Source organism: Setaria italica, chromosome III (genome assembly GCF_000263155.2).
Source record: "Setaria italica strain Yugu1 chromosome III, Setaria_italica_v2.0, whole genome shotgun sequence".
Taxonomy (NCBI): Eukaryota; Viridiplantae; Streptophyta; class Magnoliopsida; order Poales; family Poaceae; genus Setaria; species Setaria italica.
In genome coordinates this window covers 44938330-44962802 of record NC_028452.1, presented here as the reverse complement: position 1 = coordinate 44962802, position 24473 = coordinate 44938330, and the positions used below count along the sequence as shown (strand labels likewise).

The 24473-nt window shown below is 44.9% G+C and overlaps 2 protein-coding genes and 1 pseudogene across 2 annotated transcripts; 2 read left to right on the top strand and 1 right to left on the bottom strand.

Moving 5' to 3' along the window:
• The first annotated feature begins 1792 nt into the window (after positions 1–1792).
• Positions 1793–5805, top strand: LOC101785495. Its single transcript, XM_022825302.1, has 4 exons — positions 1793–2518; positions 2832–3023; positions 3299–3514; positions 5779–5805. The coding sequence occupies exons 1-4, from the start codon at positions 1793–1795 to the stop codon at positions 5803–5805; spliced, it is 1161 nt and encodes a 386-aa protein (XP_022681037.1).
• Positions 5806–6803: 998 nt separating this feature from the next.
• LOC101785094 lies at positions 6804–7779 on the top strand (annotated as a pseudogene).
• A 3257-nt stretch (positions 7780–11036) lies between these two features.
• Positions 11037–13208, bottom strand: LOC101784310 (subtilisin-like protease SBT1.8). The gene is made up of 2 exons (XM_022825617.1): positions 12660–13208; positions 11037–12596 (listed from the first exon to the last, which is right to left on the bottom strand). Exons 1-2 carry the CDS (start codon positions 13079–13081, stop codon positions 11051–11053), a joined length of 1968 nt encoding a protein of 655 aa, XP_022681352.1. The 5' UTR covers positions 13082–13208; the 3' UTR covers positions 11037–11050.
• Between the last annotated feature and the right edge of the window lie 11265 nt (positions 13209–24473).

Below are 24473 nucleotides of genomic sequence, written 5' to 3'. Positions count from 1 at the left end.
AATAACAGCATCAATTACAATGTTTTCTGGTACCTGAGGCACTTTTGCTCTCACCTTCATAAAACTTCTCATGTACTCTTGCAAAGATTCCTTGTCTCCTTGCTTGATGTTATGGAGGTCACCCGAAGTGTACTCTTGAGGCTGAAATCCTTGAAAATTGCCAAACAACTTGTCCTGAAGTTGATCCCACAAAGTAATACTCCCCTTAGGCAACGATGCGTACCATTGCTGAGCCGAGCCTTTGAGCGCCATTACTAGTGCTTTGGCTTTTGCACAGTCATGTCCACCTCCCGAAGAAATTGCAGCATTGTACCTCAAGACGAAGTGTCTCGGGTCTGACTCCCCATCGTACTCTGGCATCGATGCTGGCATCCTGAATCTTGGAGGCCAGTTTGCTAACTCCAATTCAATTGTTAGAGGTGAAATTGGCTTTGGTTTGTAAGGATATGCATTTCCCTTCTGCTGCCACTACGGTGTACTTTCCGCCAACACCTCTAGACTTGAATCATCTTCCCAATATTATTTGCTATCACCTTGACCCTCTTTGACATGAATTGGGTTGTTATCATTCTGCGCCTACAAAGAGTTGATTTGTGCCTGCAATACATTCATTTGCGCTTGCAACTGTGTTATTCTTTGCCTTACAGTATCTTGCATTTTCTCTTTCTGCAATTGTTCTAGCACTTTTCTCTTTTTCACTACTTCTTTCAACATAGCTTGGCATTTTAGTTTTTCTCCCTTTGGTTACCTTGCTGGGGCGATTTTGCCTTCCCTATGGCTTCCTCAACTTGTGCTCTTGTTTGGACATTGGACGTGGACTATGCATCTCTGAACCTCTTCAATAATCTTGCTTCGATTTGCTTGAGAGCCGCCACATCTTCATCTTCCACTCCAGCATCGGTCAAGTCGACTTCGAATTGGCCGTCAGCGATGTCTTCGGCCTCAACTTCATCTTCACTTTGTCTTCGCACCCGCCTGGAACTTGGTACGATGTCCAGGGGGTTACGGGTCATCAGCAGTATTTTGTGTATTGGTATTTTTTGCTTTCTTGATCGGTGCCATTGCAGTTAAAGGAATGAAGCACGGTGGGCACCAAAACTGTTGGGGGTATAAAATCATCCCTGAAGTGGGGCCAACAAGTTTCTAAACGAAGAGAACGAGAGGGACAAAAAACTAAGAATGACATCGGGAGAGCTTAACGGAACTCTCCCTCCATCCAGAACGTGTCCGTTTGCCTTCCTCTTGGTCACATTTTATAGGGCCGTAATTTTTACACTTTACAACACAACTCCTCACTTTTTACTTTGTGCGAAGCATATTCAAGGGTATTACAGTAACATTACACCACTTTTTCAAACCCTTTACAATTCAACACTTCACAGCTAAGCTCGTGTGGGCCAACCCTATCGAAGTCATCTCCGTCACTTCGCTCTGAGTAACATCCGCCAAGGTTGTCCCGAACCCAAGTCTTCTGTTTACAACTTCGCCTTTGCAACCCGCCCTTACCGGACAACCTCTTCCAGCGTGAAGTCGCTTCTCCGCTCCGCTCACTTTAGTTCGATGCAACGTCCTGTCTTCGCGGCGTCCCATCTTCACGACCCGTGAAGTCACCTTAACGTGCGAGCCCCCTTCACACCTGAAACAGACAACTCACCCCTTCACCAGTTTATTGCAAAGTCCTAGAATGAGGGACGGGGTACCAAGCGGAGTCCTTTTCCCCAACACACACGTTGCCTCATGGATCCTCTTCGCCGCGCGCCGTGTCACCGGCCGATTCACGCTCAAGGTGCCGATGGTGCCGAAGACAAGGATGCCGCGGCGTTATGCTTCTACTGTGCCAGTGCTCAGATACAAGTACGAAGACGAGAAGGAGGAGGAGAGGGTCCTCCTCGCCAAGCTACCAAGCTCCATCAAAGCACGGGAGATGAGCCTAACCCTAGGCAAAGCAATCCTCACGATCCCAGCCGCCGGCGCCGGCGCCTTCCACGCGCTCACTGGCATCCTCCTCAGCCACGCCAAGCTTGACGCCGGCGGCGATGGCCACGCCCATCTCGGGCACCTCCTCTCGTCATCCTGCAGCCCGCGGCTGCGGAGGCTGCGGCTCAGGTACGTCGAGGGGATCGCCGAGCTGCGGCTCGACGCGGCTGCCACGCTGGAGGAGCTCCAGCTGCTACGCCTCAACGGCCTCCGGTCACTGGACGTTGCAGCGCCCGGCCTGCGCGTGCTCGCCATCGAGGAGTGCTACGGGATCTCGGCGCCACGGCTGGAGGCGCTGGCGTGCGATCACATAGGTTGCGTGGGGCGGCTGCGCTTTGACGACGACGGCACGGCGTGCCTCCGGAGCATGGAGAAGCTCCGCCTGTCGTCACACCGCCGGATCTGGCTCCGCGGCACAGGCAGCTCAGAAGATGATGGCTGCGACATGAGTGCGGCGACCTTGTGGTTCCTGCGGCACTGCACTGCAGTGAATCGGCTCGGCGTGCAGTTGGAGTTGCCCTGGCGCCAGATGGTGGCTAAGGTATATCGTCTAAGCAGCCATGTCATATTTCTTCCTTTTAACTATAATTTGAGAAGTTTCATAAGTTTGACTAGGACAAATCTAAAGCGAACTATAATTTGAAACATAGTTTAAGACAAATATAGCCAGCTTTGCATGATGAACAAGTAGTCTGGTATTATTAGTATTTTTTAAAGATCAAGGTTAAAACTAAGCCTGTCCTCAATTTTGTTGTTTCACATAATTGAGTGATCTCTCCAATCCTTTTGTATAATGCTTTGATTAATTCCCCTTCAATATTATTAATCACTTCCTGTGCTGATTCCTGCTGAAGAAGGTGATGAATGGAGAAGAAGTTGATTACGAAGACAACATGCTGCAGATACCGCAGCTTCCCCACGTCAGCAATTTGAAAATTGAAGTAGGTGACTGGCCAACAGGTGGACATACAATTGGAGCCACCGTAGCCAAGTTCATTGCAAAGTGTACTGAAATTGAAAATCTCTCCATTGACATAAGCTACTTGGTAAGAATGAACGACCTCGCCATCTATTCCCTCCGTCCAAAATTAGATGTCATTTTGGTTTTTCTAGATTCATAAATTTTGCTATGCATGCATCTAGACATAATATATATAAGATAAATCTACAAATCTAGAAAAGTCAAAGTGACCTATAATTTGGGACCGAGGGAGTATACACTTCTAAGAGAGAATTTCCAAAGAGCTTTGGATCAAACAATGCAAACATCTTCGTTGGGCTGCAAATCAAACCAAGCTAACCTATATTCTGCTATTTGTAGGTCGAGAGGTGCTCCGATCCAAACTGCTTCTGCAGCCACCCAAAGGGCTGGGAGGATCAGAAGCTTCTCTTGGAACACCTAACAAACATAGAGATCAAAGGCTTCCTACCATTTGACAGCCAGATACGCCTCGTGCAGCTGTTGCTCGCAAGCACACCATCACTTGAGAGAATGACTCTGGCTCTTCAGATGCTAGGAGTTGAAGGAAGTGAGGCGGTAAACTTTCGCATCCCTTGTTATGGTGGGCGTTGGGTACCCCCCGTGCTTGGCGATGCGAACGTGAAAAGGGCCTTACATGGGCCACGGAGTGTGAGTGGACGCGGGCAAGCGATGAAGGGGAAGAAGGAGATAGTGTTAATTTGGAGGGTATATGTATATGTCCTAGTCGGTCGTAATTCAATTTTGACCACAACAGTCAAATTTTATATGTCATAGTATATGTGCGTAGTAATTGAACCAAAAAATTACAAGTATCTCAAGAACAAATGGACATGGATTTGTGATAGATAAACAAAAGGATAACTAGACACTACAAGATCCATAATTATTACTTAGGGTTTTGTGAGGACCCATTCGGCATGCATGAGATAAATGGCATCATCACCATGATGACTACCCAAAAAAAATGCAAAGTTCTACCAACAGTTATGATTTTGCATCCGAATGCAAAGCATCAGAAAAAGAGAGGATTTCTACTGGAATGCAAAGGACTAAGATAGAGAAGAATGATCTTTCATCCGAACGAAAAGCACAAAACACAAATAGAGAGGGTGCTTGATACCGCTACCGGTACCCATATCTATGACCTCCCTGCTCTAAAATCATACTTCTTGATGACCATATCATTGATGCCCTCTCCAACCTCCAATGTTCTTACAGCAGGCGTCTAGGATTTATTGGAAAATAGTGGTGACGAGTATGAAAGAGAGAGGATGCAAGGCCATAAGAAGAGGAAAGAATGCACATGTTTATACTGGAAACCAGAGATGGGAGAACTCAGCAGCTCAGTTGTTAGAGCATCTCCAGTAGTCCCCCAATAAATATTTCTCAATAACTAGATAATAGGGATATCCCAATATCACTTTTATCATTATTGGGAGAGTTGCTTTTGTAGTCTTTCAATAATCTCATCCCAATACAACTACCGTATTGGGAGAGTCACAACTCCTCCTTTATTTATGGAGAGTTGGGATGAATTATTAGGTTATCTCAATAATTACTAGGAAAAGGGAAAGATAAAGGGAGATTGCTGGAGCACTATTTTCTTATCAACTCTCCCAATATGGTAGTTGGATTGGAGAAAGGGAGACTGCTGGAGATGTTCTTAGGTCCCTTGTGGCTGAATATAATCATCTAGGTTCGAGTTTTTAACTCAGCTCGGGTGCTCATATTTTTCTAAATTCATTCCAAGAACTACCGAACTCTATTTTCTTCGTCGATGGTAAGTGATCCGGTTTAGTTAGTTAAGAGGTTGATTTGCACCAAATGAAATATGGGGATGAATGTCACACTTTTGCAATACTTAATGGATTAAAAATACACTTTTTCATCAATTTGAATATGTCATCAATCAGTACGGACCACACCCTATTTCATCAAGAAAACATTGAGACTTCCTAACATAAACACCCCCGTGTATTCGTTGACGCAAAATATGGATTTCAGGCTTCTGCGTTGAACAACACAAAGGACCTGGGAGATCTGCTTAACTCCAGTGCAGGCTTGAAATCGACTCGTGTGTGGTGCAAGGCGTGCTAGTAAATTTGACCTAAAAATTAACAAGGTAAACCGAAGCCTTTCGAATTAACGGGTAGACGTTCTTAGAATAAACACCACAAAAGATAGATTATTCAATGTAATCATGCGATGTAAATAAATAAAGCATTAATGGCATGAACCATCGGCTATACGAGCTAACGGGCTAAGATGAAGTATTGTAAAGCAACAGCCATAAAAGGAGCCCTTGCTAACCATACGCACACCAAATAGACTAACAGATCTAGTCAATATCTTGATAAGTGTAATTGAACTTAGACAAGGTAACACGAATGAGAGGGCATTGACATCAATCGAATAACCTAAGAGATTAGAACATAGCAAACAAGGATTTCTTGCCTACCGCTTACGAGCTAATTAAGCTAATGGAATCCTAATTAATGTCATGGCCGTGTAATTGAACTTAGACAAGGTAACATGGTGAAAGAGCATTAACTTTGGCCCACTAACTTAGTCAAATAAGCTCGCAGCAGCAAGGCCTCGTACACGCTAAGCTCAATGACGTCACCACGCTTATGAGAGAAACGAATAAGACCCGACCAAAGTATCGGCTCTCAACAATAGCGTGTTGACGTCAAAGGCCAGATGATTAGCAATACGAGGGGTAGGAGCAAAGACCTATTGAACCTAGCATAATTAAAGCAATAAAAACATGCAAGATCTACTAGCTGATATGATCTGATAACTGTGAACGTTTAAACAAGGCAATGGAGCCGATGAAGATAATCTAACCAGATCTAAGCCGTTTGATAACTGTGAGCAACCGTCGAAGACAAGTAGAATATTGGACAAAATCTAGAAAGTTCTACTTGCAATCTAAGATAACTCGATAACTAGCCACACAATCGAATATCAGAATATAAGCCTTTAACTTAGAAAGTTCTGATAGAGGCCATGATGACCGGGTGACGGTACTTACAAGCTCGTCTGAGATCGAAGCCGATACAGCCATGCGCGCAGGAAGGAACTCGTCGAATCTACTCTACTCTACTCCTACTCCTAAGATTTTTGCGGCGTGGTGCCGAAAGATTGTATTGATTGATTGATTATTATTCTTTACAGTACCTTGGACTAATGACTCCTAGCTGGTTACGGCGTACAAAACTTACCAAAAAGAAATATCTAAAAAAAGGAAATACTAAGATACATGGACTCTAATTTTTCTTATGTAGAATCATTTCCGATGAAGCTTCCTTTCTCCTTGAATCTGCCTCGGCCAAGGTAATTAGATTAGGAAATCTTCCGATATGCGGCCACAGCTTTCCCATTGACTTCTACTAAAATAATCCGGCCAAGGTGCTAATCGCTTTAAATAATGAAGACCTCCTATGTGCTCCCACTGATCCCCACTGTAGATTATATGAGGGGTCTTGGACACTATCATGATGCTTTGGTGACGAAGGTCACCGGGGTGACTATGGAAGGATTCCGTGGTAGTCTCTGACTCCCTCCAACTCAATCAATATCAACAACATGTCCTGTAAGCTCCTTTAAAATTGCTCCAAAACCTTATTTAGGGGGAAAATAAAAAAATTTACCTCCACCAGCTCACCCATCCTTCCCGTAAAAATACACGGATGCTAAAAACACTTCCGTTGCCCCACATATATGTAGGGGACCGGTCCTTCCCCAATCCTCGGAATTTCCTGCGGCTCTGGCCTCCTTCCCACTTTTCTCCTCTTTTCCTATTCTCCGCTCCGGTGCAGCGACGAGCACTCCGGCGAGCGTGATGATGACCCTAGACCTAATGGGAGGATACGGGCGGGTGGACGAACAGGTGGCCATCAAGGAGGAGGCGGCGGCAGGGCTGCGCGGGATGGAGCACCTCATCTCGCAGCTCTCCCGTGCCAGCACCAGCAAGCGACCGTCATCGCCGCTGCCAGGGACGGCTCCGGCGCAGCACCATTAGCAGCAGCTGCCGGAGCAGAGCCACCCGCAGCAGCAGGTGGACTGCCGCGCGATCACGGACATGATGGTGTCCAAGTTCAAGAAGGTGATCTCCATCTTGAACCGCACGGACCACGCCCGGTTCCGGCGCGGCCCCATGGTGGCGCAGTCTACGGGCCCGGCGGCCGCCTTCTCCAAGCTCACGGCGCTCCCGGTGCGGTCGGTACCGGCGGCGAGGCCCGTGACATTGAACTTCACCAAGTTGGTGTCCGGGTACAGCCGGGACTCTGGGTTCAGCGTGTCCGGTGCCAGCTCGTTGTTCCTGTCGTTGGTGATGACCGGTGACGGGAGCGTGTCGAACGGGCGCGGCGGCGGCATGTCATCATCACTGATGCTCTCGCCGGCGGCCGAGGTGACCAGCTGCGGGAAGTTGCCGCTATCGTCATCTGGCTCTGGGCAAAAGCGTAGGTGCCACGAGCACACGCACTCGGAGAACGTTGCCGGCGGCAAGTACGGGGCCAACGGTGGGCGATGCCACTGCTCCAAGCGCAGGTAATTAATCGAATCCGTTGTTGTTGCTGGTGCTTGATTGTTACCGAATGAATCAATCGATTGAGCAACTGAATCTTGTGAAATTGAGCAAGAAGCACAGGGTGAAGCGCACAATCCGCAGCGAGGATGACGAGTTGAAGGAGGAGTTCGCTCTGTTTCGATTCTTCTTCAGCTGGAGGAAGAAAAGAAAGAACGAGACAGGGAAAGAGCAGGAAGGCGCTAGGCTGGGCCCAATTATGATGACGTGGTCTGTTTTGAAATATTGAGGGCTAGTTATTAGCGATCTGTTGTGGGTTGATATGTTTTTTAAGGAAAACTTTTTTGGAAGAGCCTCCAATACATAGTTTTGGGAAAAAAAAATTTGGGTACTCTTGAAGTTGAAGTTGCTCTTATCCCTTCTTTCTTCATGTGTGACCTCACATACGTGCATGCAAGTCTTATTAGAGCAAATCTTCTTAGACTTCCTTCATACATGAACTCCAGCTAGCTGGAACCATCATGTATCAAAGTTCCTGTACGCCTAACATGGCTGGCAATTATTTCCATCAAGCTGATGCCCTTCCTTACTCTGGAATTTATGGGCCAAAATCTGGTATCAACAGCATTGTGCTACATATGTGAAACCTAATAGCAGCAAATATGTTACTCTTGTGGAACAAATCAAGGACGAGATGCACTTTATCAAAAAAAAATGACGAGATGCCAACAAATCACCCAAGCAAAAAAATCAATTTCAAGATGTGGCATCGAAACATTCCAATGCAAAATACAATCTCCACCGCGCTTCGAACCGCACGTATCCTACGTTTCCGCTCCGGGCGTTCGTGCATGCAGCCATCGGCGGCGGCGCCGGCATTGGCGCCGTCCATGCCGCTCAGCTTCGACAGCCCGAGCAAGATCGTCGGGCTCAACTACGACGACGAACAAGTCCTGCACGCCCCGGCCCTCCGGTTCGCCGTCACGCCCAACCCTTTCGGCGCTGGCACCGGCCTCAAGGACACGGAGGACGGCCGCCGGCTCATCGCGGCCGTGGACGCCGCCCTGGCGCGGCGCGCCGGCGACGTCGAGGAGCTTGAGATCAACTTCGTCTACGGCTCCCCCAGGAACAGGTACATCGATATGACGTCCGGCGGGTTCTACCTGTTCCGGCACGACCACGCTGCCGACATCACGTCGGACCACGTCGCCGCCTGGCTGCGCTTCGGCGAGCGCCTAGTCACCGGGCGCTTCACGCTCGCCGTGCCCGTGCCGCCGCGGCACGCGAAGAAGACGGCGGCGCCGGCGCCTGGGAGGAAGCTCTATGCCGCGATGCCGGCCTCGGCGAGATCCCAGAGGATGAGCCTGACCCTGGGCAACGCCACCCTCGCCGTCCCGGTCGCCGGTGCCGGCGCTTTCGACACGCTCGCCGACGTCCTGCTCAGCCACGCGCGGATCGCGCCAACCATCGCCAACCAGCGCAACCTCGGCGACCTGCTGTCTGCTGCCTGCTGCCCACGGCTGCGGCGCCTCCGGCTCGAGTACATCACCGGCCTCGACGCGCTCCGCCTGCGCGCCGCCGCCACGCTCGAGGAGCTCCGGCTGGATCACGTCCGCGACATGGCGTCGCTGGAGCTGGACGCGCCGGGCCTCCGGGCGCTGCACGTCGCCGACTGCTACAAGATGGCGTCCGACGACGCGGCGGTGACCATCTCGGCGCCGAGACTGGAGACGCTTGCCTGTGCGGAAATGTGCCACCCAGACCGCCTGCGGTTCGACGGCGCGGCAACTGTCCGGCGATTGGATAAGATCTTCCTCTGGTCGCACGGCCGCCCAGGCGTCTACAGCAACGCCGGGGCCGTGTGGCTGCTGCAGCACTGCACCGCCGCGGACAGCCTTGGCGTGCACATATCGCCGCCCGTGGTATATCATGGATGCATTTTTAATTTACTATTAGTAATAGTACTGTCTGATTTTTATTTGTTTTCCAGTCACATTAAATTTTTTCATTTTGAATCTATTACAATTATTCCAGCACTGACAGTACCTTTTGATTTTTCTTCTTGCACCTTATTAAATCGGGGACCTGAAGGCAAAGAATTGGAAGGATATGGAGGAGATGATGAGCCCTGTGCCACAACTTCCCAACATTACCAGCTTGACCGCAGATGCACAGTGGCAGCACCTTGAAGCAAGCATTGCCAAACTCATTGCAAAATGTAGTAGACTCGAGCGCCTTACAATTGACATCTCCAGGCCGGTGAGTCAAAATTTTCGTGAGAATTTGATACCTGTCCTGATGTACCGGTAATATAATTTCTATCCCAAACCAGTAATTTGAACTGACATTATTATTTGCAGTGCGATCCATGCTCCAATCCACATTGCTTCTGCAACCAGGAAGCTGGTTGGGATGACCAGAAGATCTCTCTGGAGCACCTTCGAGAGGGGAAGATCACCGGCTTGCAGCCATCAAATGAACATTTAAGCCTCATACGACGTGTAATTGCGAGTGCACCTGCGCTTGAGAGGATGACGGTGGAATTGTGCATTGGCAAGGAGCTAGACTGCAGCAGCATCCCTTGCAATAGAGGGCATTGGGCTCCTTGTGTGAGTGGACAGTCATCGAGAAGGGTCTGTGACCAAGCGTATGAATGGACACCAGGTAAGAAAGGGGAAGCAGGACAGGTAGTCGTGCACCCAGGAAAACGAAGTGTTCATCCTTTACTGTTTTGCTCAAAAACTAGTTGTGTGCCTCCACGTAAACGGAGCAATCGAGACTTGTAACCTTTACTGTTGGAGGCTTAATTATGTGTTGGCATGAGAATCCATGTTCTTGTGGCTACGGATAGTCATATATTATCCATGTTTAGGTAGTTAGTAATATGGTATAGATGGATTTAGCTGTTAGCTTTAATCTTCTCTAGGAGTATTGAATAGATCATGAGAAGCAAATGATATATATAAGTTCATTAGTTTGGAAGTCCCTAGGATATATAGTCTATAAGAGTTACGCGTTAGGTTTTGCCCCTTTTTCACTGCTACACAGTTATTGTGGTCTTCTCCATTCCGTTTCGTCGGCATCCACTGGCAGGCGGGAGAGTAGTCTCCAGATCCTCTCATCATTGTGATTCTGCACCGGGAGAGGACGAATAAGCTTTTCGGTGCTCCGTGCGATTTCACCGCAGTCATCTTGTCCTGTGGTCAGTGGTACTAGGACAAGGGTGCTTGATGGTAGCAGAATTTCAAACTTTTATGATGTTCAGAGACTTGTGTTCAAGAGAGCAGGAGATAAATCAGCAATGTGCATGTGTTCCAGGTTTGGATGTCCCAATCCTTGAGAAGTAAAGAGGATAAATGATGACCGCATCATTGGAGGTACACCTTGTGTTAATTATTATGTGAACTATGCTTAGCGTTTCAGGCACCATTTTGTGTTTAAGTTAAACAGAACTTCACTGATTAATTTTCACCACAATAAGAAACCAACATTAAAAGGGCTTATTATTCCATATAACAAGTTGCAGACTCGCATACAAGTCCAAGATTCACTAGGTTACATTAGAATATTACAATGGGGCTCCTCACAACATGTTTGTCAGAGACCCACCTGAGGCTTCCTTCAGCATGCTTAGTTCCAGTGGCATCCCAAGTTAAACTCACAGTAAATGTTTTCTTCTCATTTGCCTTGGTAAATTCTAGCTTTCTTGGTGACACTGAAGCTGTTACTTCCTTTGGCATCTCAATGTCCACAGAGTAGGATGAAATTTCATCTCCGACATTGGTGACTGTCCTGTTCACCACAAGTTTGCCGGTGCTGGCAGCTACTGCAATTGAAGGATAGTTCAGCTCGGCTTCGGAGATTTTTCTTCCTTCTCCGCAGGCACCCTTGTGATTTGTGATTATCTCAACTTCTGACTCTGTGTAACCAAGCCCACAGAGATACGGAATGTACTGCTCCTCTTCAGTGTCATAGATTAGACCAGGATTGATAGCTTGAGAGGAGTTAACATGTCCTGCACCTATAATGAAATGCCCAGCTGGATTGAGCTTCTCATCTAGGATCGGCTTCTTGTTATCATCCAGCACATAGGCAGTTGTCATGATTGCGGACTTGATCGCCGCAGGTGACCAGTCTGGATGCGCACTCTTGATAATAGCTGCAATTCCACTAAGGTGAGGTGCAGACATTGATGTTCCAGATAAGGTATTAAATGCCATATTCTTTTCACCTTCTGCTCTTGGTCCAACCTTGACTGGCCAAGCTGCAATAACATTCACTCCTGGGCCGATTATGTCAGGCTTAAGAATACCAGGGGTTTGAGTACTTGGACCGCGAGAAGAGAAGTAAGCAACCACAGGAGATGGAGTATTTCCCAATGATGTGCCATTGAAGACAATCGAGGCCGTCGGCTTGTCTGAGTTCTTGATATACTGTCTAATTACGGCAGCATCTATGGCATTGACATATGATGCTGGTAGCATGTGTGCTGCAGCTAAAGTATTATGTCCACCCTCCTCTTTTCCAAGCACTATCATCCCAGCACCCCCAGCATCATGAACAGTTTCTCCAAGCTGGAGTTGGGTGCGAGAACCATCAAGGTCGCAAGCAACAACCTTCCCCTTAACTTCTTCAGAACCAAATTCATGCACCAGCGGCAAAGAATCAAGGTTAGATGGTTGGTAGGCTGACTCACCAACAAATGAACGGCCATCACCAAGCTTGACAATAGCTTCCATCTTCCTGTCTATTGTACTTGCACCAACCGTCAGGACCCAGGGTGCTTCATTTTCTACAGTGCTAGATAATGGACCCGAATTCCCTGCAGAACAGCTGACGAATATCCCTTTCCTCATGGCAGAAAATGTACCAATGGCTATAGCATCTTCATGGAATGGCACTGACTTACCACCGAGTGATATGGACAAGATGTCAACACCATCGGCGATTGCTGCATCCATTCCTGCGATTATGTCTGAGGCATAGCATCCAAATCTATTGCATACCTGATACATAGCAAGGTGTGCATGTGGAGCCATGCCAGCTGCAGTACCATTTCCACTGCCAAGCACACTTGCACCTTCTACAGATCTTCCAGCAGCTGTGCTTGCAGTGTGTGTTCCATGGCCAACTCTATCCTCTGGAGGAAATTGACCTCCTAATAATGACCTACCACCGATCAATTTCTTGTTGCAGTTGACATCCCCAAAGTTGCAGGACCCACGCCACTTGGCGGGTGGTGGCTTCATCCCTTCATCATCAAACGAGCTGTGTGAAACATCTATCCCTGTATCCAGAACACCTATTATGATCCCCTCACCCATCCCTATGCTACTCCAAGCCCCTTCGTTGGACCGCAGCCCCAAGAATTCTGGGGTGTGGGTTGTCAAGAGTGGTATAAGGTAATCTTCATACACCGTAAGGACACCATGTCTCTTCGTAACATACTCTGCCTCATCTTTTGTGAGGTTCACAGCAAAGCCAAGAATGGCTTCCCTATAGGTATGGATGAATGGTGTATCAGACCTGGATGTACTCACTAACGGTGGGAGGAGTGATCTATACCAGGTCTCCAGGTTGGTCGAGCTCATATCAGTGGAAAAGTTTGGTGGAGGGCGCACATGTACAATGTATGTGGATCGGCTAGATCTTCCGTGCCTTCCATGGATGACAGTTGCTGTTGCACAAGCTAGAAGGCTTGCAAGAACAAGCAATGCCAGTTGGAGTCTCGGATCCATAGGTGAAAGCTGGGGACTGGAGGCAAGAACTGTATGTAAAGAGTTTGGTTGCTAGCCTATTTATAGAATGAATTTGATTATTTTAGTATCTTCAAGATTATTTTGTGAATATCTATGTAGATGGATCTTATTCATTGAATATCTTCTATTATATTGTGAATATTTATGGTTGGAGATATGATACAACTATTTGGATACCCTAGAGGTAATTAGAATTTTCTATACTAGAGAAAGATACACTAGGGTAGCCTTCTCCAACACTGAAAAGATTTATTTTGTTTTCTTAGTACATAATGTTACTATAATATTTATGACTACATGTACAGCTTGGCTTTGGACGGATTGGATATCTCTATTAGCATTAAAAGTATATAGATACCTGGGTCTTGTTATCTCAAATGCCTTGAAAGATGTAATAATATTTATGACTAAAGATAGGTTTTGATAATACGTAATGTATATAGATACATTGTCATTTAGAACTATATACATACGTGAGCCTTTGTTCATTAATTTTGAATCCTTGTTTGGATATTTTGACAACTCTAGATTGCAATTCTTTATTTCCATGAAGCTAGTCCAACAACTGTTTACAACTCTAGATATCCTTGAAGTGATCAGAATTTTTAATATAAGGGAAAGATACAGTTGGATAGCCTGCTACCGAAATAGATATAAAAATGTACAATGATCACTAGAAAGATTTATTTTGTTTTCATAATACTTAAAGGTAATACAATATTTATGACAATAGCTAGAATTTGGTTTTGAATAGATTCTACATCTCTATTATCATTCCCACACCAAATTTTAAAGGCAAAACTGAGCGGCAACCGTATGTGTGCTAGAATCAAGTTACACACATACAGTTACACACATACAGTGACAATAAGTGAATAACAAAAACAGTACCAAAATGGTGCCGAATTTAATTATTACAAAGTGACACAAGTCTTTAACAGAGTAAATAAATAAAGTGTAGCAGCGGAACACCCAAACTCCACGGGAAGTCAACTGGGGAAACATACGCCTAAACCTCCTGGAAATCTTGAAACTCCTCAAAATCCTCTTATTCTGAGTAGCGGTTTAGCAAGGTGAGTACACTTATGATTGGTATTTAGCAAATGCATAGGAATCAAAAATGAAATGCGGCCAATTAATCAAGGAAAAGGTTGGCTGACTGACTGCATTAGCAACCTGATTGCTACAGTGCAAATATTTTCCATCCCACAATTAACATATAAAGAACATAAACGTTAATACTAAGTAAAGGTTTAGGTACTTTTATCATGCGAGGTCCAGGTCACTCTTGACTGTGAGCACAGCTATTATAATAGTTTACATCTTTATCCACAAGTCATTACTCCTGTTTGTCATGCTGATCGGGCATATCCACACTAACGAGGTGTGGTGGCTAGGTTATTTCACTACGTGGCCTTTACAAAGATGCTCTGGCATGTAGTAGTCCGCTAAGGTTGCAGGGTTTGCATGAGTCAACACTCCCCCAAGGCATGACCAAAACCAAACAAAAGCATCCTTGCCAGGCAATGAACCACTCCATCGCATTGCTCCTTGTGCCCTTTCGGTAAGACTACCACACCCTAGAGTATCTGATTAGTTAGCCAAGACCAAAGCCCGTTAGTTCTTGTGGTTGCACTATTTCCCTGAGTGGTCACTCCATGTTTCAATTAATCGCTATTAACCATTAACAAATGTGAAGCCAAAGTGAAACAATAATAGTTGCAACATCTCAATTATTGCTATTGTTAAGACGACCCACACCAAAGTGCAGCAACTAAGCATAGCTAACCCAACAAGAGAGTAAAACCCATGCTACAAGGAGAATATAAAGAAAAAGGGTCGCCTCAAATTACACACATGCGTGAATTGTATAGTTACATATTATTAGGACAAAAGCATGAACACATGCCTTCCTCCGGGTATTGCTGCTGCTCAAAAGCTTCAAACTCTTGCTGAAAGTTCACGTACTACTACTCGTCTACACGTCACGATCATCCAAAGCAACCAAGGTGAAACATACAAGTAAACAAAGGAATAAAAATAATAATAATAATAATAATACACCAATAATCATGAACAGAACAATTAAAGCACTCTAAACTGTTCTACACACTTCTATGATTGCAAGAGCTCAAGAGTTATTGAAAACAGAGCTAAAATGGTTAAGATATACTTAAAACAAGGCTCCAAGGGCTTTTCTGCAAGAACTGAGGGACATAAACATAAATATGTATATCGACCCGAGGTATGAAGCGCTAAAAACTATCCATAGGATGACAGGCAGTATTTCTAAAAAATCAGGGGGCTTTATGCAAGGAAAATACTAAAACCTAAATATTGTTGTATTGCGGCTAAGTGGAGAGCAAAAATGCAGAAGTGCAAGGGCTTTTCTTTAAAACAGTCGGTGACCGGCTAGGTTGACCTCACCGACTAAGTACTGGTAATCGGAGCCTGAGCATCCGATGGTCCAGGATGGATCCGGGTGACCGAGGTCATCATCGACGGCGGCAATCAGCGGTGCTATGCGCTGGGGCTGTGACACATTGCTGGAAATCTGCCGGGAAGGGACTGAGGCGAACAAAAAATTGCATGGATGAGCTCCACCGGGGCTTGATGGCAAAGTTATCCAGCGGGTTCTTGTCGGAGGTGGAGAGATGACGGACGGCGGGTGACGGCGACCTATCAAAGTTGAGAGGTGGTGGAACTCCGGGGAGCAAAAAACACGAGCAAATAAGTAGGATAACAAGCGTGGCCAAGGCAGAGAGGTTTCCTCACCTCTAGGTGGTGCTCCGAAGTGGGTCGGGCGAGCCGGACGGGTGACGAATAGGGAGATCGTTGGCGGCGAGCGAAGCTCGGGTTGCTGGTGGTGGCATGCAGCTAGGGCACGCGTGCTACTTCCGGGGAATGGGCAACAAGATGGTGGCTACAGACTTTATGCACGGCGTGTCAGGCTCATCCATAGCATCGACGTGCGTGCCTGATCGGTGTAAGGCGTGGAGTTGGATTGAGTTTGGGTTCGACTCGGGGTGATTGAGGGAGAAAGGTTAACCCTTGGGGTCTGCCTGCCAGCAGGTCAAAAGAAGGGCACCACCGCGACAGTAGGCTAGCAGGAGCAGGAAATAGGCTGCGGCCCAAAAAACCCAGGCAGGAGCCGGAAGAAGAAATAGGCTCGACCAGATTCGGCTTAGCAGGCTGAAGAGATAAATGGCAGAAGGAAAAGAAAACACTTTCCTATTGAACAGAAAAATACAGAGAACTTCAATAAATTGAATAATGTCTGAATAAATTCAGGAAAAATTCAGAGAAGTCTAAACTAATCAAACAAAATATTATGTAGGAGCATGAATGCATCAAACGCTTGTATAGCATAAGATTAATTGATCTTGCTTTAGAAAAGAGTTTCTCCTGAACCTTAGTTCATAAGCAAGCACTCTAATAAATCTGACTAAATTCTAAACTGTTGGAAAACTGAAAATTCAGGGTGTTACAATCATTTATAACAATATAGACATGTAGGTCTTGCTCTTTGAAAAGTTGTGATAATATTTATGACAAGAGATAAGTTTTAATGTATATATCTCCATTACCATTTAGAACTATATAAACTAGTGGAGATTTTCTTCCTTCAATTATTTTTAATGCTTATTTATATATTTTGAAATATTTAATTGCAACTCTTTATTTTTCAAAAAACTAATGCAACCGCTGTTTTTAAAATGTAAATGTCAAACCTAGTAATGTAACAAATGGAGTTTTTTGCCAAATGTAACAAATGAGATACGATATAGATGGTTTTTTCTCATTGAATACCCTTGAAGTAATTAAAGTTTTTAATACATAGAAAGGTAGTTCAGTAGCCTTCTACACTAGAAATATAGATGTACAATGATGACTACACTAGAAATCATGGAGTTTTTACGTGTTCAAAGGTTTCTCATTGAACCTTGTTTAAACATTGTTTCTTGCAGAACCATGTTTCTTACTGAAGTAGAGAACCTTGTTTCTTGCAGAACCATGTCTCTGTATATGTGACACATTATTTCTTGCATCTATTTGAGTGAGGATTTTTATATGACACAATTTGAAGGTTTTGTTGATCTTAAAAATGTTGGGAAAACATGCAAGCTTTAGAAGTCCATCTATGGATTTAAGCAAGCATCTCAGATTTGTAATCTTCATTTTGACGTAGTGGTCAAAGGGTTTGGCTTCGTCAAAACTGAAGAAGAGCCCTGCAAGAAGGCTTTTACCTTTTACCTTTTCTAAGAGTTTTGAATAGATGAGAAGAAGCAAGTCATATGTATAATATAGATAGTGCAGCAAAAAGAAAAAAGAGCAACACTGCTGCCTCAATCCTACATGTTCATCAACTAATAATGGTGCACCAGATTGCTGCTGTAAACAAGCGATCATCCTCCCGTCAAAACCCACCTTGGCGTGATTAGACCTGAGGGCATGAATAGAGGATTAAGGTCAAGAACAGCGGATACTAACTGTATATTCAGGACGAGCGGCGTCGGCCGGATTCTCGACAACGAGGTTCAATAATCACCAGCAGCTCAGGCAATCACCAGCTTGGAGCAGCCTCGCTGTGATGTCCTCCTTGTAGTTGATTGGTTGCATCGTCTTAGTGAGAAGAACCACAGGGTTATGTGCAAATTTGTAGCATTAAACTGTCCACTACCAGGACCGCCTGCAATAATGCACATGCCGCAAACTAGCCATTAACCCTATGACCTGACATGTCAGCATGTATTTTGCCACGCTATCTACATTTGGACTGCAGACACACCAATTTGCCAAGATGTTGCACCAATTGAGCTTCCAATGATCATAAGAAAATCATACGCCAACAGTTATGGATTATTGGCACATTTTTCATTACCAGTACTCATTGCATATAAGAAAAGGCCTATAGAAAACACTAAAAATATTCTAGCAGCTAAAAATAAATCCATGATACTAATTAGCTAGCAACCCCACAAAACCCTAAAACCTTGAAAAAATATGACCATATGTCAACCCTTGACTTCTTCATCTTCTTCCCTTTTATTATCCAGTGTCCACTCATAGGCTTTGGTATGAACCCTTTTCGAAGAGTCCATTAGACAAGGAGCCCAATACCCTCTGTCACAAGGGATGCCGCTGCAGTCTAGATCCTTGCCGATGTACAACTGCACGGTCATCCTCTCGAGTGCAGGTGCACCTTCCATCGTAAGCTGCACAAAACTCATGTGGTACTTCGATGGGTGAAAGCCGGTGAACTTCACTTCTCGAAGGTGCTCCATAGAGATCTTCTGGTCATCTTTCCCGTTGCAGAAGCACTGGGGCTTTGAGCATGCGTCGTTCTGCAAATATAAATAATCCAAAGTGTTAAGAGTTTGATCCATGGAAATCTATTTATCCCTCCGTTCCAAATCGTAGGTCGTTTTGACTTTTCTAGATTCATAGATACTATTATGCACCTAGATATATACTATATCTACATGCATAATAATATCTATGAATGTAAAAAAACTAAAACAACCTGGAACGGATGGAGTAGCTTCTTTCAGAAAATCTACATTTTTCTCAGAAAAAAAAGTTTGTTGGAATCCCTATCTTGGTCTTACCGCGCATTGGATGTTAATGGAGAGGCATTCAAGCCTGCTACATTTTGTGATCAGCCCGGCAATGATGGCTTTAAGATTGTGCCAGTGCCCTGGACTAATTTCGATGGTCAAGTTTGTAATGTTGGGAAGTTGTGGAGCATGACTCTTCATATCCTGAATATCGTCCCATTGCTTCATCGTCTGGTCCTGATTCAATGCGTAAGAACAACAATTGAAAGACTTTGTTAAGCGATACAAATGTAAATGCTTACGATAAGATGGATTAGAGAATCGGAATTGAATAAAACTAGTTAGCTATTGAAACACCAAGAGTTTTGAACTTTCAATTGCACCATACCCATGGCGTCGCTAGGTCCACGCCTAGGCTGTCACACCGGTGCAGTGCTGCAAAAGACACACGGCTCCGTCGTTGCTGTGGTCGTCACGGTGCCCGTGCGACCAGAGGGAGATCTTCTCCAGACGCCGGACAGCCGCTGCGCCGTCGAATTGCAGGCGGTCCGGGTGGCACGTCTCGGTCCATGCCAGCACCTCGAGCCTTGGCACTGAGATCCTCGACGTGGCATCGTTATCCACCATCCTGAAGCTGTGATAAACCAGAGGTGCAAAGGAATTGGTGGAACAACGTGACCTCTTCCTGTCCGACGGGTACGTGTTTATATGGTGAGAAAAAACCCCTCACGTGGTTGTTACAGAGATGACGTGTGTGGCAAGATGCATAGCTGGAGATAAAAGATTTACAACAACATATATCTCTAAGCTTTGACATACAACAGAATATCTCCAACCCTCAACTAACCCACGCGCACACACAGTTTACATATATCTGTTATTCTATCTAACAGCACCCCCCCTCAATCATAACCGCACAAGGTTAGATTGTGCTTAAAATTTTGCAGAAGCCTTATAGTGAGCGCCTTTGTGAACCCATCTGCTATTTGATCTCCTGAGGGGACAAAATCAATTTCCAAAAGATTCCTGGTTACACGTTCTCTGACAAAATGATAATCCACTTCAATATGCTTAGTTCTAGCATGGAAAACAGGATTAGCTAATAAATATTTGGCACCAATATTATCACACCACAGCTTTGCCTTCGGTGGATATTGTATACCAATTTCCTTCAGCGAAGTTTGAATCCACATTATTTCTGCAGTAGCATCAGCAACAGCCTTATATTCTGCCTCAGTACTTGACCTTGACACGGTTGCTTGTTTCCGTGCACTGCATGATATCAGATTTGATCCAAAGAATATGGCAAAAAACCCCGTCGACATTCGATCATCCAAGGACCCTACCCAATCAGCATCAGAGAACCCACTTATTAACATAGAATTACACTTGCCAATTTTCAAACCAATTTTGGTACCGAGCTTCACATATCTTAGGATGCGCTTGACAGCAGCCCAATGAGCAATCGTTGGTGCATGAAGAAACTAACAAACCTTGTTAACAGCAAAGGTAATATCTGGTCTTGTGAGATTTAAATACTGAAGTGCACCAATTATGCTTCTGTACTGAGTAGCATCATTAGCACCTAAAGGAGTTCCCTCAAAGGCAGATAGTTTCTCACTTGTTGATAGAGGAGTAGTAACGGGCTTGCAATCAAACATATTAACCTTCTTTAATAAATCCGAAGCATACCTTTCTTGTGATAGCACATTCCCATCACGCACAGTGGTTACCTCCGTGCCTAAGAAATAATGTAGTTCACCCAAATCTTTTAAGGCAAAATCTTGCTTAAGATTGCCAAGAAGACCTGTTGTAGCTTCCACACTTCAACTTGCAACAATTATGTCATCAACATTAACCAACACAAATACTATTACTCCCCCTTTGTTAAAGTAAAACAAAGATGTATTTGCTTTTGAGGAAGCAAATGCAAGTTCATAAAGTTTGGAATTGAGACGTGCATACCATGCTCACAGTGCTTGCTTGAGCCCATAAAGTGCCTTGTCAAGTTTACACACCTAATCTGGTATGTCTCTATCCTCATAAACATGTGGTTGCTTCATATATACTTCCTCTTCTAAAATACCACGGAGAAAAGCATTTTGCCTCAAGTTCCATCCTTTTGACACGGCAATAGATAAAACAGTCCTAATTGTAGCCATTTTAACAACTAGACTAAAAGTATCTTCATAGTCTATGCCATACATTTGCTTGAATCCATTTGCAACAAGGCGTGCTTTATATCTATCTAGGCTGCCATCAGACTTGAGTTTGGTCTTGTAAACCCATTTGCAATCTATGACATTCCTGCCTCTCTGAGGAGGGACCAAGTGCCACGTTTTATGGAAAAAGGAGTTATGAAATATTCAAGCAGTTGTGGTTTTTAAGAAATGGCATGTACTAGATGTCCAAATTGAAATCATACCGAAAAGTTATCCCTGATAGTAAGTTGTTCCTTGAACAGTCCTGGGTGTTTTTTTATGAAGCGAACCCATACCCTGTTAAGCGTGTTTACGAGGTTTTGGTACTCTACTTTTGGTTTCCTCTTCAGGTCCAGCACTGTGACGTGGCTTCGATCAATCTCTATAACAAGTAGTATCCAGTGGAACCTGTTCATATACATATACACACGCAATGTTAGATATACTTATTATTAACTTGAATGGATGATGAAAATAGGGATGAATGACTCACTGAAAGTTGTACGGCAAAAGTATGTATTGCATGTGATGTTGTTTATCTAGAGTTGAAAATAGTCTTCACAGTCTGCTTTGGCCATTGCATTAAGCATTCCTCATTTATAACATGTGGGTCCATAAAGCCGACATGATAGTATTGTTTTCTCTAGGAATGTTGAATCTCCATTCTGCATGATACAAAATAAAAGAGGGGATGAGATGGCGCACAATTAATGTAGGAGCTAGGATGTAGATATAAGATCAAACACTTGTAGAACGCATGCACTAATGAGGGACTTGTCAAGGGCATCTTGATGGTACAAGTATTCCAACTCAATCCATATGTCATCTGGCCCTTGAAAGTAATCACAATCTTGAACCCGAGTAGCAAACATGATCCGTCCATTTGCAGTTGCCTCCATGTACCATTTATGAAATGCATACATTTTTGTTGCCAGGTGAGGCACCAACTGTGGCCGCACAAGAGGTTCCCCCAACTTAATTCCCATTTACCAGCACCTGGGTGAGTTTCGATATCATCCTCCCCCCCAGAAGTTGCTCTTTTGTGAGATTGGTCTCACCAATCCATTGAACTGGAATCTCATCTTCTTTTGAAAGCACTTTGTTGAGATTGTTCTCTGAGTTGGGGAATGGTGGACCGTAATCCTTTTTTCTTCTCAAATGCCTTGGTAATTGAGCGATCATAGTCCAAGATGTGTTCTTTCACCAGGGATTTAAAGTATTTCTTCATTGCTTCATCAATTGGTGCTTCCTCGAGCTTCTTCTTTGGCCCGAAGTGAGCAGCAACCTCAGCCATAGATATTGCATGACTTTCCTCCATAGTTCATTCATATGGAAGCTTCAGAGGTGTAGGCTTTGCTTTCTTAGGAGGTGGGTTCTTCTTCTGCTTCGGAGGTGGCGGGACCAAAGCCTTTGAGTTTTTCTTCTTACGAAGTGCAGGCTGAGGTAATGGTGGACTCATGTTGTGGTCCCTTGTAGCTGGTGGGGACGATGGACTCATGCTTTGGTCCCTTGGAGCAGGTGCATCCCTAGATGGTGGCATTGGTGATCTGTGCCTTGAGCTCTGAGGGGATGATGCGGGAACTGTGGCTGCATGTGGAAACCTTATGTAGAGCTTAGCCCAATAAATCCAAGTGTGGATGGCGTGTCCCAGTTCCATTTCACCATTGCCTCCAGGGATCTCGAGGTCCAAGTCTTCCCATCCTATTTCCACTCGGTCAACCTGGAGTCTAGCATATCCTTAAGGAATATGCACGCCATGAATTGTCCCGCCCAGTACCGGTACTTCAGCAATACCGTGAGCCACTACTTTGATCGTTTTCCTCACTGGAGTAAGAAGCCCACATGGGATCCTCACAATGATGTCGTCCACGTGGTAGTGTTCCTTGTTGTCCGCAACCAAGTCAGATGATTCTTCTACTAGTAGGAACTCCGTGGAAGCGACACTGCTACGACACTGGGAAGTAGGGCTTATTCTGTCCACATTAGCACCTGATGCAGCTCCTGCTTGGCTAAGTGCTAACGCCTCTTGAAGCTGATCCATTCTTTCGTTAGTCAAAACTACTTGTTCTTCTAGGCACACAGCTTCTCTTCTGTTGCGGCCTTGCTTCTTTTTCAACTTCTATAAGACTCAGTATCTTCACTGAAGCCTTTCTTCCATGGAACTACACCCATGCCTTGGACACATCCAGTGTGTTTCGGATTCCCAAGTGCATAAGTCAGCTCATCTTTCTCTCTGTCAGGCTTGAAATTTCCTTGTTGTTTAGCCTTTAGCGCAACTTGCAACCTGGTGAATTCTGCTATTAATGAATTGGTAGTAATAAACGATCCATCTTCCCTATTTAGTGTGCCACCATGAGCATAGAAAAAGTTTTTTGCTTGCAATGGCCAATCGAGAGTTGCCGGCATGATTCCTCTTGCCATTAGGTCACCTTCCATCCTTTTCCATTTTGGCATCGCCGTCTTATAACCTTCTTGGCCAAGACGATGATGATGTTTCTTTTTGCTCGCATTATCTTTAGCTTGTACAGCTCGCTTTTTGGTATCTTCTGACAACTTGTATTGCTTGAACAATAAGGTGCTAGCTTCTAGAACTTGTCCTCCAAATCTGGTTCGATGCCCTTCTTCATAAAGTTTTTGTGCAAGTTTTTCTTGTACGTCTGGAAAGCAATTGCCATCTTCCTAAAGGCAAGCAAATTCCTTCAGTTCTTTTGCTTTCCCTTCTGGATATATGAAGTGTAGTATCAACTATTGCCAACACAATTCCTTCTCTCGCTTAGAGAGGAGGTCTTTAGGTGCATCAGTAACTGTGATTGCTCTCCATTTTTTAATGCTTATGGGGATGTTTTCCCCAACAACATACCCACATATATTGAAAAATGTCATTAACACACCAGGAGATGATGGTACACCCCTCAAACTTTTTCTTCCTGCCTCGTTTCCATTTAGGCCTCGACGAGGATGCCGATGGGTACAAAAAAGATGCATTAATTATGGGCATCATGTAAGTAATCTCAATGATTTCTACCAATTTCCTATATGTTGTGTTGGTTTCCTATATTTTTATCTTCCATATTAACAAGTAGTTCTAACCATTACTAAAAGAAATAATTAACAAAGTACATGTAAATTGAATGAAACTAAATCAATAAACGAAATAATTCTAGGCATCATATAAGTAAGTTTCCATACCATTTTCCAATAATTTCAATGATTTCTACCAATTCATTATTTATTTTCTAATTTCTAGTTGCTGACATCATCATGGGGCTTGCTGAAATCAGCGATCGGGGTGGGGGTTGGAGGCTTACATACGCAGATGAATGGCCAAGGGTGCGGCGGCGGGGGCGGAGGCTGGAGCACGGCGAGCATGGGGTCCTGGTGACCAAGGCGAAGCACGGCCGGCATCGAGGAGCTCAAAATCCTACGGGGCGAAGTGCGCCGCGGTGACGGGGAGATCCAAGTGCG

Bases quoted from the DNA above. Each gene is read 5' to 3' on its own strand.
- LOC101784310 (XM_022825617.1), bottom strand. From the start codon at position 13,081: ATGAGCTCGACCAACCTGGAGACCTGGTATAGATCACTCCTCCCACCG. The intron at 12,597-12,659 runs GTCATTATTAGG...ACACACTGCAAG, and splicing joins AAGAAATTGATCGGTGGTAG to CACAGCTGCTGGAAGATCTG.
- LOC101785495 (XM_022825302.1), top strand. From the start codon at position 1,793: ATGGTGCCGAAGACAAGGATGCCGCGGCGTTATGCTTCTACTGTGCCA. The intron at 2,519-2,831 runs GTATATCGTCTA...TTCCTGCTGAAG, and splicing joins GGCGCCAGATGGTGGCTAAG to AAGGTGATGAATGGAGAAGA. The intron at 3,515-5,778 runs GTAAACTTTCGC...CGTTTAAACAAG, and splicing joins GAGTTGAAGGAAGTGAGGCG to GCAATGGAGCCGATGAAGAT.